The 16874-nt window shown below is 48.1% G+C and overlaps 1 protein-coding gene across 1 annotated transcript in view; it reads right to left on the bottom strand.

Moving 5' to 3' along the window:
• Positions 1–16874, bottom strand: part of fras1 (Fraser extracellular matrix complex subunit 1) — a 747542-nt gene that overhangs the window by 343160 nt on the left and 387508 nt on the right. The window contains exons 17-18 of the mRNA XM_085963231.1: positions 10774–10914; positions 4007–4180 (exon numbers count right to left, since the gene is read on the bottom strand). Of these exons, the coding sequence (XP_085819357.1) occupies positions 4007–4180; positions 10774–10914 (315 nt within the window). The remainder of the gene's footprint in view (positions 1–4006; positions 4181–10773; positions 10915–16874) is intronic.

The following is a 16874-nucleotide window of genomic DNA, read 5'->3' as shown; positions in this document are numbered from 1 at the left end:
AAAAAGTTCAACCACTATCTGCACGGGCAGAAGATCACCTTGCTGACTGACCACCAACCACTTGTCTCCATCTTTAATCCAAAGAAGGGCGTTCCGGTGATGACTGCGCAACGGCTACAAAGATGGTCCCTTTTTCTAGGGGCGAACCAATATGAAATCGAGTACAAGGGCACGAAACAGCATGGAAACGCTGATGGGCTATCACGCCTGCCACTGCCTACTGCGGAGGAAGCACCAGCAGTGGACCCTGTCAAAATATTTTATTCGTCTATAATTGAATGCTTGCCAGTAACTAACGCTGATATAGAGAAGGAGACCCGAAATGACCCGACACTGTCTCGGGTATATGACTTGACGGTGAAGGGATGGCCAACACATGGCGACTCACTGTTGCCAGCATTCTCATCCAGAAGAGAACAGCTGTCAGTATGCCAGGGGGCCTTGATGTGTGGATCCCGAGTGGTAATTCCACCCAAGTTAAGGGAGAGAGTGCTCAATGAGCTTCACGAAGGCCATCTGGGAGGGGTGAAGATGAAAAGCCTTGCTAGGGCTTATGTGTGGTGGCCAGGGATCGATCAGCAAATTGAGGACCTGACAAAGAGCTGCTCAGGATGCCAGAAGGTCCAAAATGCACCACCACATGCCCCTCTACACCCATGGGAGTGGCCCTCATCTCCATGGCAACGGGTGCATATTGATTTTGCTGGTCCATTCATGGACTCAATGTTTTTAATAGCCGTGGATGCGTACTCGAAATAGCCTGAGGTGATCAAAATGTCGTCCACCACCACGGAGAAAACTATTGCAGTCCTACGGACCATATTTGCCAGGAACGGCTTGCCAGAGCAGATTTGCTCTGATAACGGACCACAGTTTGTGTCCGAAGAGTTTCAAAGATTCATGAAAAGGAATGGGGTAAGGCATTACACATCCGCCCTGTATCATCCAGCCACAAATGGATTGGCTGAGAGGTTCGTACAAACCTTTAAAAAAGCAGTAAGGGCCATGTGCGATGACGACATTCCACTGCAGCACAAGGTGGACAATTTCCTGTTAGCCTACAGAAATGTGACACATGCAGTCACCAACCAGACCCCGGCCATGATGTTCTTTAACCGAAGGTTGAGATTTCGTCTGGATTTGCTCAGACCAAATGTACGAAGGGATGTTGAGAATAAGCAATTCCAGCACATCAATGAGAAGCCGACAAGGAGCTTCAATGTAGGGCAACCAGTCTTGGCCCGCGACTACCGAACAGAGAAATGGCAACCAGGAACGATATGCACACGGCAGGGGCCACTAATGTACACAGTGGATGTTGGGGAGAACATTGTGAGACGCCATGTCGACCAGATCCTAGAGTCACAGGAACGAGTCAACCCCATGTCTCGCGTACCTGGTGATGAACCCGACATACAGGTAGCATCTACCCCAGAAACAGTAGCATCGGAAGCTGATGAACCAACTGACGACAGGGGGCCTCAGCACCAAGAGCAAGACACTCAGGAAAGGCGCTATCCAGAAAGGATCAGGAAGCCGCCCCAAAGACTGAATTTATAAATGGACTATTTTCAGTTAATGTGCATGTTAAAAGTGTTAATTGTTAAATGAATGTTATGGTACTGTTAATCTAAAAGGGGAGGAATTGTAGTGTATGTACCTTTAAGGGGAGAACTACTTTTTATAGCTCCTGTATACTGTAGTACCGGCAGTGACCACGCCTGTACATAAACCCTGAGTAGTGATCTGTACGTTTAGTTTTAGAGTAACCCTCATCCAGTAAACACCTGTTGATTGTTCCCTGCAGTCTCGTGTCTAGTTATTGAAGGACACATAACATCAAGATACACGGATCTAACACCCACCACTGGCACTCCATCAGTGCCTTTGCTGCTACCTGTCAGCCAGCCTGCCAACCCAGACTGCTGCTGCCCATGCCGAGGTGGTGCAGTCTACAGCTGAGCCTTCTAGGCCCTGAGCTGCTCGAGGTCATCCTGCAAGGCCATCTGCCGTCTCCCCCACTGAAAGTCAGCAGCCCGTGTCTCCAAGCAGCTGCACTCGGGTTCAACATGGTGGCTGGAAGATTGCTGGCGCAGGATGAAGGCATCATGACTGCTGATACCGGGCATTAATGATGTGCTGGGCATGGTCGCACACCAACTGCACATTAAGTGAGTGCTAGCCTTTGCGGTTGCGGTACATCTCAGGATTGATATGCGGCACCCGCAACACCACGTGCGTGCAGTCGCTCGCACCCTGCACCATGGGGAGGTTCGATATCCTGGCAAAGTCAAATGCACCTTCTTCCTGCTACTCTCTGTTTAAACAGAAGACAATGAAGTCCCTTCTCCTGGAGTACAGAGCCTCTGTGATCTCCCGGATGCAGCAATGGATGATGAACTGGGAGATGTTCGCTGTGTCTCCTGCTCCAGACTGGAAGGATATGGTGGCAAAAAAATTGAGGGCCACGGTGACCTTGAGGGAAACTGGCAGCACCGACGTCACCCTGCTCTAAGGCTGCAGGTCTGGTTCCAGGAGATGGCTGAGTTCTGTGACCATCTCCTTGGTGAAGTGGAGCCTCTGAATACACTGCACCTCACTTAAGTGCAGGTAGGAGAAATGTTCTCGGAAGACCCTAGGTGGGTAAGGCCTCCTGCTGAGAGCCCTCCTCCCCCTGAGAGCAGCTTGTCCTCCTCTTTACTGTTTATGCTCCATCTCCCTGTCATACTCCAGCACGAGGGGAAATGCAAGTAGAGCCCCCATGGCTGGGAGCAAGTGGTCTGAGCAGAACCCTTCAATACAGAAGCAGGGCCTTCTCCAGTTACAGCACCACTCCCTGTCAGCCTAGACTTACACAGAGCCAGTAAATATCAAAAAGCAAGTCACCTGCAAGTTGCTGATGATCCCTTTAAATGCCACTGGTGTGGGGCCCCCTCGTGCAGCTAAACGCATGTTCAGCTGTTCGTATTTTGGAGAGGGGGTTGAATGGAACGGCGAAGTCCAAAATGGCAGGTCATGCATCAAATCAGCCTTGCACACTGACTGACGTCACGATCTGCCTCATTACCATTTTTCTAGCGAATGCAGGCAACAGCCACGCTGCCGACCAGCCCAAAATGACGGCCGCCGCGGGACACGCCGGAAGTGGGCGGTCGCCATTTATTTGCCAAACCCAGCCTTAGCAGCCGGTGCTAAGGTGCTGAATTTAACGGCTCAAGATTTTCAATAAGAATGGATACTGAATTTTGACCAGCATATTGTGAGTATATAATAAAAACATTTTGTTTATTTATAGAAAAAAACTATTTTTAGCATTTATATTCAATGCTTGTTGTGTGGAGAGTTCTTTTTTTTTTTAAATCATTGGTTCTAACTTTTTGTCAAAGCTAGGTAATTACCATCAGTCCAACATAAAAAATCTGACCTTTAAGGGAGGCCATTTTGGGGGAAAGAAATTGGTTATCACCGGGGATCTGGTACAGGACTACACTAGACAATTCATTGTTGTGTGTATATGTGACCCTGCAAAGGTTCAAAGAAGCCATCTTTCAACAGCTGCCATTAGTTTTCTTTCATCAATAATTAACACTAGCAGAGATACTGACACATGGTAAGAATGTATTATGTTACACCAGAGCTAAAAATGAGTAAAATATGTGCGTGACTAAGGGCTTTTTATGACCCTGAAAATGAATAGTTTATTTTATTTTTTATGGGGCTGATAGTTACTTGAGAGTAGAGACTGTTTTTTGAAGCTGTCATTAACTTTCGTTAAGGACAACAGGAAATCCTCCTGTGCCAAGCAGCTAATTACTGACATTGAATACTTCATGTCTATGAAATTACTAAATAGTAACATCCTTCATAGTTTCAAAAGACATTTTTTCCCCAGATAGCACATCTCTTTCTATACTGTACTATCAAATATGGTAATATTAAACCCCAATATGCTCCTCAAATCCAATTGAACCAACTAAGAGCGCCTTATCTGGCACGATACACTTACCTGTGCATACTTTAGCACCGTTGATGTAGAAATGTGGTTTGCAATCAGTCACACACACTCCATGTGGTATTCCATGGGTCTTCTGATGAATCTGAATGACTTCCTCTGGTTTGAGGCAGTTAATACAGTCTGACTGCTTGGGGCCTACACAGGCACGGCAAGGATGGCTACAGGCTTAGAGAGGATAAAATAACAATGAGGATCTAATGTTTTAAGCTTTAATTATTTTTATAAAGCTAACACAGTTCTGCTTCATCAAACTCTCCCATGGATTGGTAAGAATCGAATATTACACCTGCAATTCACATACAGTGGGTTCCATCTCAGCCGTGTCATCTGAGGAGGCAGAGGACGTAGGCCAGCTGCTTCTCCCAAAAGAGGAAGGTTACCCTGACAGGCCACTCACCCAGGCTGCTCTCCAGCATCCAGTACAAAATGGTGTGGAGATGCTGGTGTTGGACTGGGGTGGACAAATGTAAGAAGTCACACAACACCAGGTTATAGTCCAACAGTTTTATTTGAAATCACAAGCTTTCGAAGCGCTGCTCCTTCACTTCACCTGACGAAGGAGCAGCGCTCCGAAAGCTTGTGATTTCAAATAAAACTGTTGGACTATAACCTGGTGTTGTGTGACTTCTCACATCAGTACAAAATGAACACAGCCAAAGTCCTAGGGTGTGCCAGGTATGGTAGTGCATTGATTATGCAACTGCACTAGTCATCCAGAGGCCTGGACTAATACCCAGAGAGCGTGAGTTCAAATCCCACCATGGCAATTTGAGAGTTCGAATTCAGTTTGAAAAAATCTGGAAATAAAAAGCTGTTACCAGTAAAAGTGTCACATTCTCATAAAAACCCAACCGGTTCACTGATACCCTCTAGGGAAGGAAACCTGCTGTCATAATCCAGTCTGGCCTCTCCAGTTACTCCAGTCCTACACCAATGTGGTTGACTCTAAACTGTCCTCTGAAGTGGCCTAGCAAATTACTCAGTTCTATCAAAGGCTCACCAACAATGTTCCCTTCAAGCTGCGCAGCCGTGCAGTGCTCCTGGGGTCTCGTGCAGCCGGTGAGCTGGCTTTTAAATTGAAAAAAAGAGCGCATGTGCGGAATTTTGAACGGGCCGCGCAACCCGTTAAAGGAGCCGCGCTGCCCAAAAGAAAATTACAGGGAACATTGGCCACCAGCAGCTTCTCAGGGCAACTAGGGATGGGCAATAAATGCCAGCCTTGCCAGCAATGCCCACCATCCCAAGAATGAATTCAAAAAAAATAAAGTCTGTACCCAGTCTCAGCTGGACAGTGGTTAATGGTGCAGGTGTGCAAGGAGGGGAGCAAAAATACACTTTAAAATGGAGCAGAACAAATCAGATCAATAAGAAATTACAATTAGCTTTGACAGACTAGCAGACATTTGGTATTATGCTTCCACATTGCATCATGGCATACCCAAAATAATCTGTATAAAAAGCAAAAAATTGTAAGTGCTAGAAATACAAAGCAAAAACAGAAAATGCTGGACACACTCCACAGACTGTCACGAGATGGTTTGATGGCTGAAGAGGTATTAACACAAGACAATAGGAAGAAGCATAATAAAAGAAATTAAAGACACTTATGACACAGAGAGATCATGTAAATAGCTAAGATGGTGGGGATATGGCCGGTTCAAAAGTTCTGTGTGACTCATAAATGTCTTTAATTTTTTGAATGCATTTCCTGCTTGCCTTTTAATTACTTTATAGGTCATTCGACTTCCTCTCTCATGAGTTTTTCCACTCCCCATTTACTTTTGTTCTGTTCCTTTTTATATGTTGTTTATCTTTAATTTTTCTCCAGTTCTGAACAAAGATTACTCTTGAAACATTAAGGGCTAGAAATTCGGTGCATTTGCGCCTCTCGTTAGCGCCCCCGGGTGATGACAGCGACCGATTCAGGGGGTGGAAACGGAGCGGCAGGAGGCTCGCGGGGCGCTAACTAAAGTGGAGGTGGCATGCGGGGGAAAACAAAATCGTCTGACTTACTTGTCGGGGCCCGTTGCCTCTTTGAACACAGGGTCCGTGCTGCGATCTGGCAGCTCGGTATTCCTCGAGTGCCAGGCTGCTGGCACGGCACCCCGTTCCCCGGTGGTCCAGGTAGGGCTCCGCAGAGTTGTGGGCTTGGGCCCTCCCCTTTAATGAGGGGAGGAGCACTTCCATGCAGCAGCGCTACGTGGCCCAGTGCGCAGCACTGCAGAATGCACCTCCCCGATATTCGGGGTTAGCGCTCTAAGAAGGAAGTGGAGCGCTTGAATTAGCACTCCACCTCCCCCTTGGGGCACTAAAATTGAATTTACCGATCTCCGGTGCTATTTTTCGCCGGGCGCTAAATTTAGCGCTCAGGCGATTTTAGCAACCCAAAATGGTCACTAGCGAATTTTTCCCTCTAACTTGTCCATTCTCTCCCCAGAGGCTGGCTGACCTGCTGAGCATTCCCAGCATTTCTGGTTTTGTTTCTAAAACAACGTGGCCCTGAACTTCCATGGGGATTGTCCTGGTCTCCTGCTGTAATGGCAGCAGGAGATTTGCAAAACCAATGGAAATGGAGTAAAAGGCTATTTTCAGCTGTTACGCCCTTTCCCTGGGGGTTTCGCTGATCTCTCGGCAAATTTCCAGCAGGAGAGTGAAAGAAAGGAAGTCTTGCATTTATATAGCACCATTCATGACCACCGAACATCCCAAATCACTTCACAGCCAATTAAGTACTTTTTGAAGTGTAGTCACTGTTGTAATGTCGAAAATGCAGCAGCCAATTAGCGCACAGCAAGCTCCCACAAACAGCAATGAGATAATGACCAGATAATCTGTTTTAGTGATGTTGAATGGCCAGGACTTCTTCAAAATAATGCCTTGGGATCTTTTACGTCCACCTGAGAGAGCAGGTTTAAACCTTGGTTTAACGTCTCATCCGAAAGACGGCACCTCCGACAGTGCAGCACTCCCTCAGTACTGCACTGGAGTGTCAGCCTAGATTTTTGTGCTAAAATGTATGGACAAAATCATACAAATCTGTGGAAATTCAGGGTCTTGGTTTTAGTTAGGAATTAATAAATTAATTCAGTTTATGTGTAAATGTAACAATTCTTAAAGAATTAACAGAACTGTCTCTAGTTTTTCCACAATTATGACAATTTATTTTATTAAATATCTTATTCATCATTGTGAATTCTATTAAGAATCTTTGGCTATCCAAACATTTTGATGTTTGCCTTGGCTCAATCAAAATAATTAGAATTTGAATTAACTTAAAACTTTAGACTCTATTTTTATTACCGCTAACAAAGCATACTTGTCATCAGTACATCGACCCGGATTTTGTGTTAATAATAACGGTGAGGCTAAATTGGACAGCAACTTCCAGCTTCCGCATGTACACATTTAAATGCGGAAATGCGGAAGTTGCTGTCAGAGGTCGATAGCCCGCTCCTCCACAGGGTGCGCTGTAACAGTCCTCGCCGACAGACTCTGCACTGAAAGACATGCAATGGCGTGAACTTGGGTTACTTGCCCACTAGTTTCCCACTGAAGATGCCATAAAAAGGTAGGACTGGTGCATTGAGGAGTAAGTGAATTTTTAACGGCATGATAAGTGATAATTACTGCCTAATAACCTCTCTGGCACTGAAAATTTAATTTTACAAGTGTAGAGTCTCATTATTTACTTAGTGTTGGAGATTATAAGAAAAATTAAAAAAATTTTTTTTTTACTATTTCTGTGTCTCTTTTATCTCTCTCTCTTAATCCCATCTTTCATTCTGCTTTTTGTACATGATGTACAGCTGATTTATACTTCCTGGTTTGGACTCTGCATGTCTCAGTGAGGATTCTTCAATCTGATTGGCTGAAGGACCACGCTGTTGCTTTCCCTGCATACAGACGCCAGAGAACCCCTGTAGAGTGCGCCACGCTGGATCAGACGGCGGACTAGAGCAAGTCTATGCTCTAAAGCCCACAAAAACTTAAGGTGAACGGCAAGTGCCGTTCCTTTGCCACTGACTGCAAATTCTGGGCCATCATTGAGATAGCTGCGTTTTGTAAAAGGAAAATGAGAGCCATTGGGATTGGTCATTAGCTGACTCATATCTCATTAATTTTCTTCTAACTAAAGCTGCAGTGCTTCATCAATATATTATGCATGATATAAAAACTGCAATTTGAATATTTGCATGCTATAAAACCCTGCTCCTAATACAATCTGTTGCTGAGATGTTGAAGTGCTTCAAGGTTAACGCAGCGTAAGACTACCATTTATTAATCTGGTAGAAAACAGTGCTGTATAATTAATCAGAGATGAAAACTTGTGTTGCAGGATTGGCATCAGGAAACAATATACGTGTCACACTTCTTAATCATCCTTAGAAAGTTACAGTCAAATACCCCAGCAACAGACTGAGTTCAAACCTCTGTTTCTGTGAATTAAGTTGTTTAATTCTAACCTTTAGAACTATCTCAATGTATTTTCAGCTGCCAAGCATTAAATTTGTAACTGTTTTTGGGGACCAAATAATAATATTGCTATCAGCCCTAAAGAGGTCAGCAATGGCAGAACACTCAGGGGGTGAAATTGGGTATCGCCCCATTTGAAATTTTGAAAATTTAGCACCAGGCGCTAAGGATTCTAAACTTCTACTAAATTGGGTGTTAGCACCCCAGGAAGGAAGTGGGGCGCTAAATCAAGCGCTAATGACCTCAGTGGGGTGCTACAGGGGCGCTACCAGCAGAGCGCTAATGAATTTCAGGTGCAATCCATTCAGCAATGATCCTTCACACTGGTTCCTTCCAGCTCTTAAAAGGGGAGGTTGCATCATTGTGCAGATGCTCATTTTCAACATTGGTGGCTTTGAGGCGACCTGCAAGCAACTGAATCCCCCGATGGCTATGGCTGTTCCCACTCCCAGGTAGAGAGCTCGTCGGTTGACAAGCGTGGCATTGGAGGCTGGATTGGAGCAAAGGAGGGCAATGCTGTTCCCAGCCACTAAAGGGAAGGGCCAATACTGCACCAGAAGCTATTTGTTGGCACTGCAGTCTTGCAAGACGACTGCCAATACAGCCCCAAACGCTGTCACCAAGTGGAGGGCTTGGACATCCTGCAACAATGAAAGAGTGAAAACTTTGCGCAGGCACCAAACTCGTGCAAATAATAATGGTTCAGCAATCTGAAAAGCATTCCCTTTAATTACCGCTCCCGAAGCAGCCATCCGACTTCAGAGCGCCTCTTCTTGCTGGCGTTGTCAGTGCGAGGTGATAATGCAGGGGGCGAAAGTCAATTTCACATCCGGGGTGGTAACGGGATGCTGTGACTTGATGACGTCACGATCTACGGGGTGCTGGAGACTGAGGTGGTAAGTGTTAGCGCCAGCGCAAACCCGTTAGGGAAGTTCGCGGGCGTCGCTGAATTCGCCGTGCCCGGCTGGCCGGTAACCCCTTAGCGCCCCATTACCGCCCCCTGCAGGCACTAATGGGAAGCGCAAAGCAGCTGAATTGCTCGCCCTTGGGGTCATTTTGTGCAACATTTGGTGCATATTTTTCTTACTTCTCAAAAAACTTTGCTTGTAAGGTTACTCAGAGCAAGAAGTGCTCAGTTTTACCACAGAAGCTGTAATGATCTATGACGCAGCTCACTGTTAAATGGTTTTGAAATCTATTTCAATTGAAATCCCTCAATGATAGCATGGTTTCTACAATAGTTGTTTCAGTCCATGCAAATTCAGCGTTATACCCGCCAATATCGAATTACCAGAGCAAAATCAGGAAGTGGTCAGCTAAGATTTTTGGTGCCACTTGCAAGGCATCCTAACTTACTACATTTAATAATGAGCACCGTGTTTAAAGAGGTCAGTCATTGGTCCCGATATATACGTGGAAGAGTTCCGGACAAGAAACGTGGAAGTACGGGTTTCCCGGATGCCCTGCTGAAATTAACAGCAGGATGCCGTTTAAATGGTTTCACCAGGTTTCCCGCCCGACAGCCAGCCAAATTGACAGGCTGCCTTGCCTACCTGTCGGGCGGGAAAGCCTGTGGCACAAGGCCACAGCCGGGGAACACAGAGGAAGGAGAGATCGCGGGGAGGGGAGCTCGTGGCTGGGGGTTGCGGGGGAGATTCGGAGATCGTGGGGGTGGGGCTTCAGCCGATCGCGGGCAGGGAAGCAGGTAAGCTTGTTGGGTCTGGAGGAAACACTCTCGTTCCTCCTGGCCCACAAGCAATGCAATTATCTTATGTATCCAGCCCTTCTAGCCTTCTTTTAACTGCCAGATTTCCCGAGGCCCAGGAAACCTGGCTGAAATGGGTAAAAAATAAAAAGCCTGTAAAAATGGAGGCATGCAGCCTCCTTAAAAGATTTTACTGACTGACTGAATCGCCTCCTGAGAGCAGATTGGCCACCCGCCCCCTGACCCGCTTCTGTTAAAACGGGTGGATGGGTTGGGGTCGGATTTGCAATTTTAAAAAAATGTACTTCTCACCCACACCCAAACCACCGGTTCTTGGTAATTAAAATTACCCCAATTAAGTCAGTAATGAGTGATTTGCAGAATCTGCAGCAAAACTGAGCATCAAGTAGTTATAGCAGAGAGAACCAATTAAAAGTGCAACATACAAAAATTCTGAAGAATGATGGGACTAGCGCTCCAGAGCAGGTCTTCTAATGGGACCGACTTCAGATTCTCCTGACAAAAAATAACACCGCATCATACTCTACATCACAACTGTGTGTACGATAATACTGCATACCTCGGCATTCTCCATCCTCCGAGTAAAATCCCTCAGGACAGGCAATGATGCATTGGCCTTTATGTAGGGCAAGGTGGCTGGAACAGGAAGCGCACTGCACAGGAGCGGAGCCAGTGCAGGTTGTACATGAAGCATGGCAAGCTGAAACAAAGAAATAGAGATAGCTGTAAATACATAAACAGAAGATTTACAGCAGGAAGCAATGGATTATAGCGAATGAATTACCAAGTGATATAGGGACACAAAACTCACAAGCACCAGTGCACAATGTCAGGAGAGGATTGTTTTACGTAATCCAACATTACATAGAATCATACAGCACAGAAGGAGGCCATTTGGCCCATCATGCCTATGCTACGTCTTTGAAAGAGCTATCTAATTAGTCCCACTTACCTGATAGCCCAGCAAATTTCTCCTTTTCAAGTAGGCCTGCTGTTTATCTTTACATGACTCCAATTTTGTAAACAAAAAGGGGATGAGCAGGTGTATGGTGTTGACAGTGCAGAGATTAGGCCACATCGAAATTTGCTATGGGCATCCCATCCTCTAATCTGAATACTTGGCTGTGATAGAAGATTGTTTAACGGACTGAAAACAGAGAGTAGGGATAAATGGGTCATTTCCCGGTTGTGGGGTGCCACAAGGATCAGTGTTGGGGCTTCAGCTATTTACAATCTATATTAATGACTTAGATGAAGGGACCAAGTGCAATGTATCCAAGTTTGTTGACGATACAAACCTAGGTAGGAAAGTAAGCTGTGACGAGGACACAAAGGGGGAGAAATTCGGTATAGCCCCGTTTGGGGCACTAAAACTTCAAAAGTTGAAAAATTAGCGCCAGGCGCTAATCATTCTCGCCTCCCGCGAAATTCAGTTTTAGCGCTCCAAGAGGGAAGTGGAGCGCTAAATCAAGCACTAACCACTTCTCTTAGGGCGCTAAAGTCCAAGAGCGGGGCGGTAGCGGCAGAGCGCTAAACAATTTTGAGCGCATTGTAAATGGCACACTTTCATCACAGAGGCTGCTTCCCTCGCTTAAAGGGAAAGGCCAATGATGCTGCACCAGCTAGTTGTCACCAGTTCTGTTTTGCAAGGTGACTTGGACGACTGCCATTACAGCCCCAAACATTCTCACAAAGTGGAGGCTTGGACATCTTGCACCAATGAAAAATTAAAAACTTTGCGCAGGCACCAGACTGGTGCAAATAATAAAGGTTGCACTAGCTGAAAAGCATTCCCTTTAATTACCACTCCCGAAGCGGCCAGCTGAGTTCACAACACCTCCTCTAGCTGGCGTTGTCGGCACGAGGCAATAAAGCAGGGGGCGTGAGTCAATTTTCCATCTGGGGCGATAATGGGGTGCTGTGCACTCTATGACATCACGATATGCTAGAGGCCCAAGCACTAAGAGTTAGCACCAGCGTTAAACCTGCACTGAAGTTCGTGGGTGTCGCTGCATTCGCCGCACCCAGGCGCTAACCACATAGTGCCCAGTTAGCGCCCCCGCCAGGCATTAACAGAAAGTGTTAACATACCGAATTTCTAGCCAGCCTGCAAAGGGATATAGACAGGTTAAGTGAGTGGGCAATAAGGTGGCAGATGGAGTATAATGTGGGGAAATGTGAGGTTATTCACTTTGGTAGGAAGAATAGAAAAACAGAATTTTTTTTAAATGGTGAGAAATTATTAAATGTTTCTGTTCAGAGATTTAGTTGTCCTCGTACTGGAAGCAATTAGGAAGACAAATGGCATGTTGGCCTTTATTGCAAGGGGATTGGAGTACAGGAGTAAGGAAGTCTTACTACAATTGTACAGGGCTTTGGTAAGACTACACCTGGAGTACTGTGCACAGTTTTGGTCTCCTTATCTGAGGAAGGAGATGCTTGCCTTAGAGGTGATGCAACGAAGGTTCACTTGATTGATCCGTGGGATGAGTGGGTTGTCCTGAGGAGAGATTGAGTAGATTGAGCCTATACTTTCTGGAGTTTAGAAGAATGAGAGGTGATCTCATTGAAACTTATCGGGGAAAAAATTCAGCTGAGTCCCCTTTGGGGCACTAACTTCACCGGGCGTTTTAGCCCCCTGAAAAAGTTAGCACCCCTGTGCTGTAAATTTAGTGGTAGCACCCCAAGCAGGAGGTGGAGCGCTACTGGAAGTGCTCCCCCTCCTTCCTGGGGCACTACCTTTGAATATTGCTTCACTACGTGCAACAGCGTCACACGCGACGGCACATAGCGCTGCGTCATTGCAGGCCTCCTCCCCTGATTAAAGGGGAGGGGCCTAGCGCTGCGCGCACCATGGCCCTGCTGGACCACCGGGGAGCGGGGTGCCGGGAAAACAGCCCGGCACTCAAGAGGAGTGCCGGGCTGACTGATCACGGCTGGCACCCCGCGTAATAAAGCGTAAGAGGGTAGGTGCTGGCAGGCAGCCAAAAAAAATGGCCGCCTGGCACCTTCCCTTTAATTTGCCCTGCCTCGGCCGCAAAAATGCCACCCTGACCCCGTCGGACATATCGTCCGGCGGTAGGTCAGGGGGTGCGACCGAAGTTTGCGGCAGTGGTGAGAGCGGGGCGTTGTGCACAGCGATGATGTCATCACCGGAGGCACAGTGCTGCGGGACGCTACCGGCTACAGCTAACCTCCCGCTGAATTGCGCGGGAGGTGTTAGTGGCGCCGTGCCCGGGCGCTAGCGTCGTTGTACCCCATTAGCGCCCCCAGGTGGCGCTAATGGGAATCGCAATGCAACCCAATTTTTCCCCCATAAGATTGTGAGGGGGATTGACAGGGTAGATGCTGAGAGGTTGTTTCCCCTAGCTGGAGAGCCTAGAACTAGAGGGCATAGTCTCAGGATAAGGTGTCAGCCATTTAAGACTGAGATGAGGAGGAATTTCTTCACTCAGAGGGTTGTGAATCTTTGGAATTCTCTGCCCCAAAGGGCTGTGAATGCTGAGTCATTGGGCAAGATTTTCATTGGGCCGTGGAGGCGGGATTGGAGGCGTGTGGGGGGTAAAAATCCCAAAATCAGGGGGGCACGAACCCATCCCGCCCCCAACCCGCCTCCATGCCAGTTTGAAAGGAGGCGGGTACCCAACCCGCACTGGGACCCGCCTCCCTGAGGCGGGAAGGGGATTAGTGCCAATTAACTGCCTGTTAACAGGTAGTTAACAGGCAGTTTTTAGCCTAATCCCTATTTTCATAGCTGAAGTGTGGGATTACCGACGGCTCCAAACCACGCCAAGTTAGTGAGGCGCGCCGTCGGGCTGAAGGGCTTGGAGGGGTCGAGATGTCCGGTGCTCAGGTGAGTGATGGGTGCATGGGTGCAGAGGTAAGTGTGTTTGGTGTGTTTAAAGTGTTTAAAGAAGTTTTACTTACCTTTACAGCCTTCCTTCCTTCAGGTCTTGGGAGTCCCTCATCTCACCAGCACAGAAAGCAAAATGGCCGCGATCTGTCAAAAATTGCAGCATTCAGCTTTCTGTTCCGGAGAGATCTCTAAATCATCCTGAGAGAAAGGAATTAACTTGGAGTACAGATTGTCAGTGTTTGACAGCTTCAAACAGCTGTCGAACGCTGATATTTCATCTGTCAAAAGGTCTTGACAGATGAAATATCAATCTGTGACGTCACCTGGGCTGGCTCAACAAGGTCAATCAAGTCAAAATCGCGTGGGTTGGCTACAACTCGATGGAGGCGGGACTACAACCCCGAAAGTTGTAGTCCTGCCTCCTACCCGCCTCTTCAATGAAAATCCAGCCCATTGAGTATATTCAAGGCTGAGACAGATAGATTTTTGGACTCTAGGGGAACCAAGGGATATGGGGATTGGGCGGGAAAGTGGATTTGAGGTCGAAGATTAGGCATGATCTTATTGAATGGCGGACCAGGCTCGAAGGGTCATATAGTCTGCTCCTGCTCCTAATTCTTATGGGCACGTGACAAGCCTGTCCTGAGAGCTTGGCCAGTTGCACGCTTAGCTGGGGACATAAAATATGATGAGACAACATTCCTTAAAGTGCTGTAGCTGATCTTAAAGGGAGGCTGCGACAATGTAGAAATACAAACTAATTGTTCACAATGACACAGCAGAGGACTATGGACAGCATTGATCCTCTTGATGCTAATGCTATGAACATTCTGTTGCAGGAGGCGCACCAAAGGAGGATGGCCCTATTTGGAGCTGTTCTTTTTCATTTTTAGGGAATGTGTCCACACACCAAGGCCGTAATTTTCTGAGCATTCTTGAGGGCCAGTCCGATATTCCCACTTTCTACCCCAGCCATCCTTGTGATCTTTCCAAAACTGTGATTTAGCACTATATTATCTTATGGGCTGTTGTGTGCTGTGAACAAAATAAGGGATACTACTGAAGTTGAACTGGCTACAACTGCACAGCTTACCAGCACTGGTCGTTTCTCTGCCGCTTGTCCAGCTAGGGCACGCTACCCATTCTGGCAATTTCTCTAGGGTTATCTGGAGCTGAGTGAGAAGAATCCAAGCCCCCTGTGAGTGGTCTACTCCTCTAGGTTTCATTTTTCTTTTTCATTCTCAGGATGTGGGTATCGCTGGCACAGCCAGCATTTATTGGCCATCCTTAGTTGTCCTAACGAGGTGGTGGTGGTGGACCACCTACTTCCTCCTGGTCGGGGACGGAGCGGAGCCAGGGGAATAAAGAGCCGAGGAGAGAGACGCCCAAACTCACCGGGAGCAGCGGTGAGAGCGGACCTGGTCGGGGATGGAGTGGAGCCAGGGGAATAAAGAGCGGAGGAGAGAGACGCCCAAACTCACCGGGAGCAGCGGTGAGAGCGGACCTGGTCGGGGACGGAGCACAGCCAGGGGAATAAAGAGCGGAGGAGAGAGAGGCCCAAACTCACCGGGAGCAGCGGTGAGAGCGGACCTGGTCAGGGATGGAGTGGAGCCAGGGGAAGAAAGAGCGGAGGAGAGAGAGGCCCAAACTCACCGGGAGCAGCGGTGAGAGTGGACCTGGTCAGGGACGGAGCACAGCCAGGGGAATAAAGAGCGGAGGAGAGAGAGACCCAAACTCACCGAGAGCAGCGGTGAGAGCGGACCTGGTCGGGGACGGAGTGGAGCCAGGGGAATAAAGAGCGGAGGAGAGAGAGGCCCAACCTCACCGAGAGCAGCGGTGAGAGCGGACCTGGTCGGGGATGGAGTGGAGCCAGGGGAAGAAAGAGCCGAGGAGAGAGAGACCCAAACTCACCGGGAGCAGCGGTGAGAGCGGACCTGGTCGGGGATGGAGTGGAGCCAGGGGAATAAAGAGCGGAGGAGAGAGAGACCCAAACTCACCGGGAGCAGCGGTGAGAGCGGACCTGGTCGGGGATGGAGTGGAGCCAGGGGAATAAAGAGCAGAGGAGAGAGAGGCCCAAACTCACCGGGAGCAGCGGTGAGAGCGGACCTGGTCAGGGATGGAGTGGAGCCAGGGGAAGAAAGAGCAGAGGAGAGAGAGGCCCAAACTCACCGGGAGCAGCGGTGAGAGCGGACCTGGTCGGGGACGGAGCACAGCCAGGGGAATAAAGAGCGGAGGAGAGAGAGGCCCAAACTCACCGGGAGCAGCGGTGAGAGTGGACCTGGTCGGGGATGGAGTGGAGCCAGGGGAATAAAGAGCAGAGGAGAGAGAGGCCCAAACTCACCGGGAGCAGCGGTGAGAGTGGACCTGGTCGGGGACGGAGCACAGCCAGGGGAATAAAGAGCGGAGGAGAGAGAGGCCCAAACTCACCGAGAGCAGCGGTGAGAGCGGACCTGGTCGGGGACGGAGCACAGCCAGGGGAATAAAGAGCGGAGGAGAGAGAGGCCCAAACTCACCGAGAGCAGCGGTGAGAGTGGACCTGGTCAGGGATGGAGTGGAGCCAGGGGAAGAAAGAGCGGAGGAGAGAGGAAAGAAAATCAAGGAGTGACATCACAGGACAGCAGGTAGGTGATTGGTTGGTGAGTATTACGTAGAAACATAGAAGATAGGAGCAGGAGTAGGCCATTCGGCCCCTCGAGCCTGTTCCGCCATTTAATGAGATCATGGCTGACCATCCAAATTCAGTACCCTGTCCCTGCTTTCTCCCCATATCCCTTGATACCTTTAGCCTTAAGAAATATATCTAA

This window comes from Somniosus microcephalus, chromosome 2 (genome assembly GCF_052327205.1).
Source record: "Somniosus microcephalus isolate GS21.2 chromosome 2, FLI_Smic_1.0, whole genome shotgun sequence".
Lineage (NCBI taxonomy): Eukaryota > Metazoa > Chordata > Chondrichthyes > Squaliformes > Somniosidae > Somniosus > Somniosus microcephalus.
This window is presented reverse-complemented; position numbering and strand designations above follow the sequence as displayed.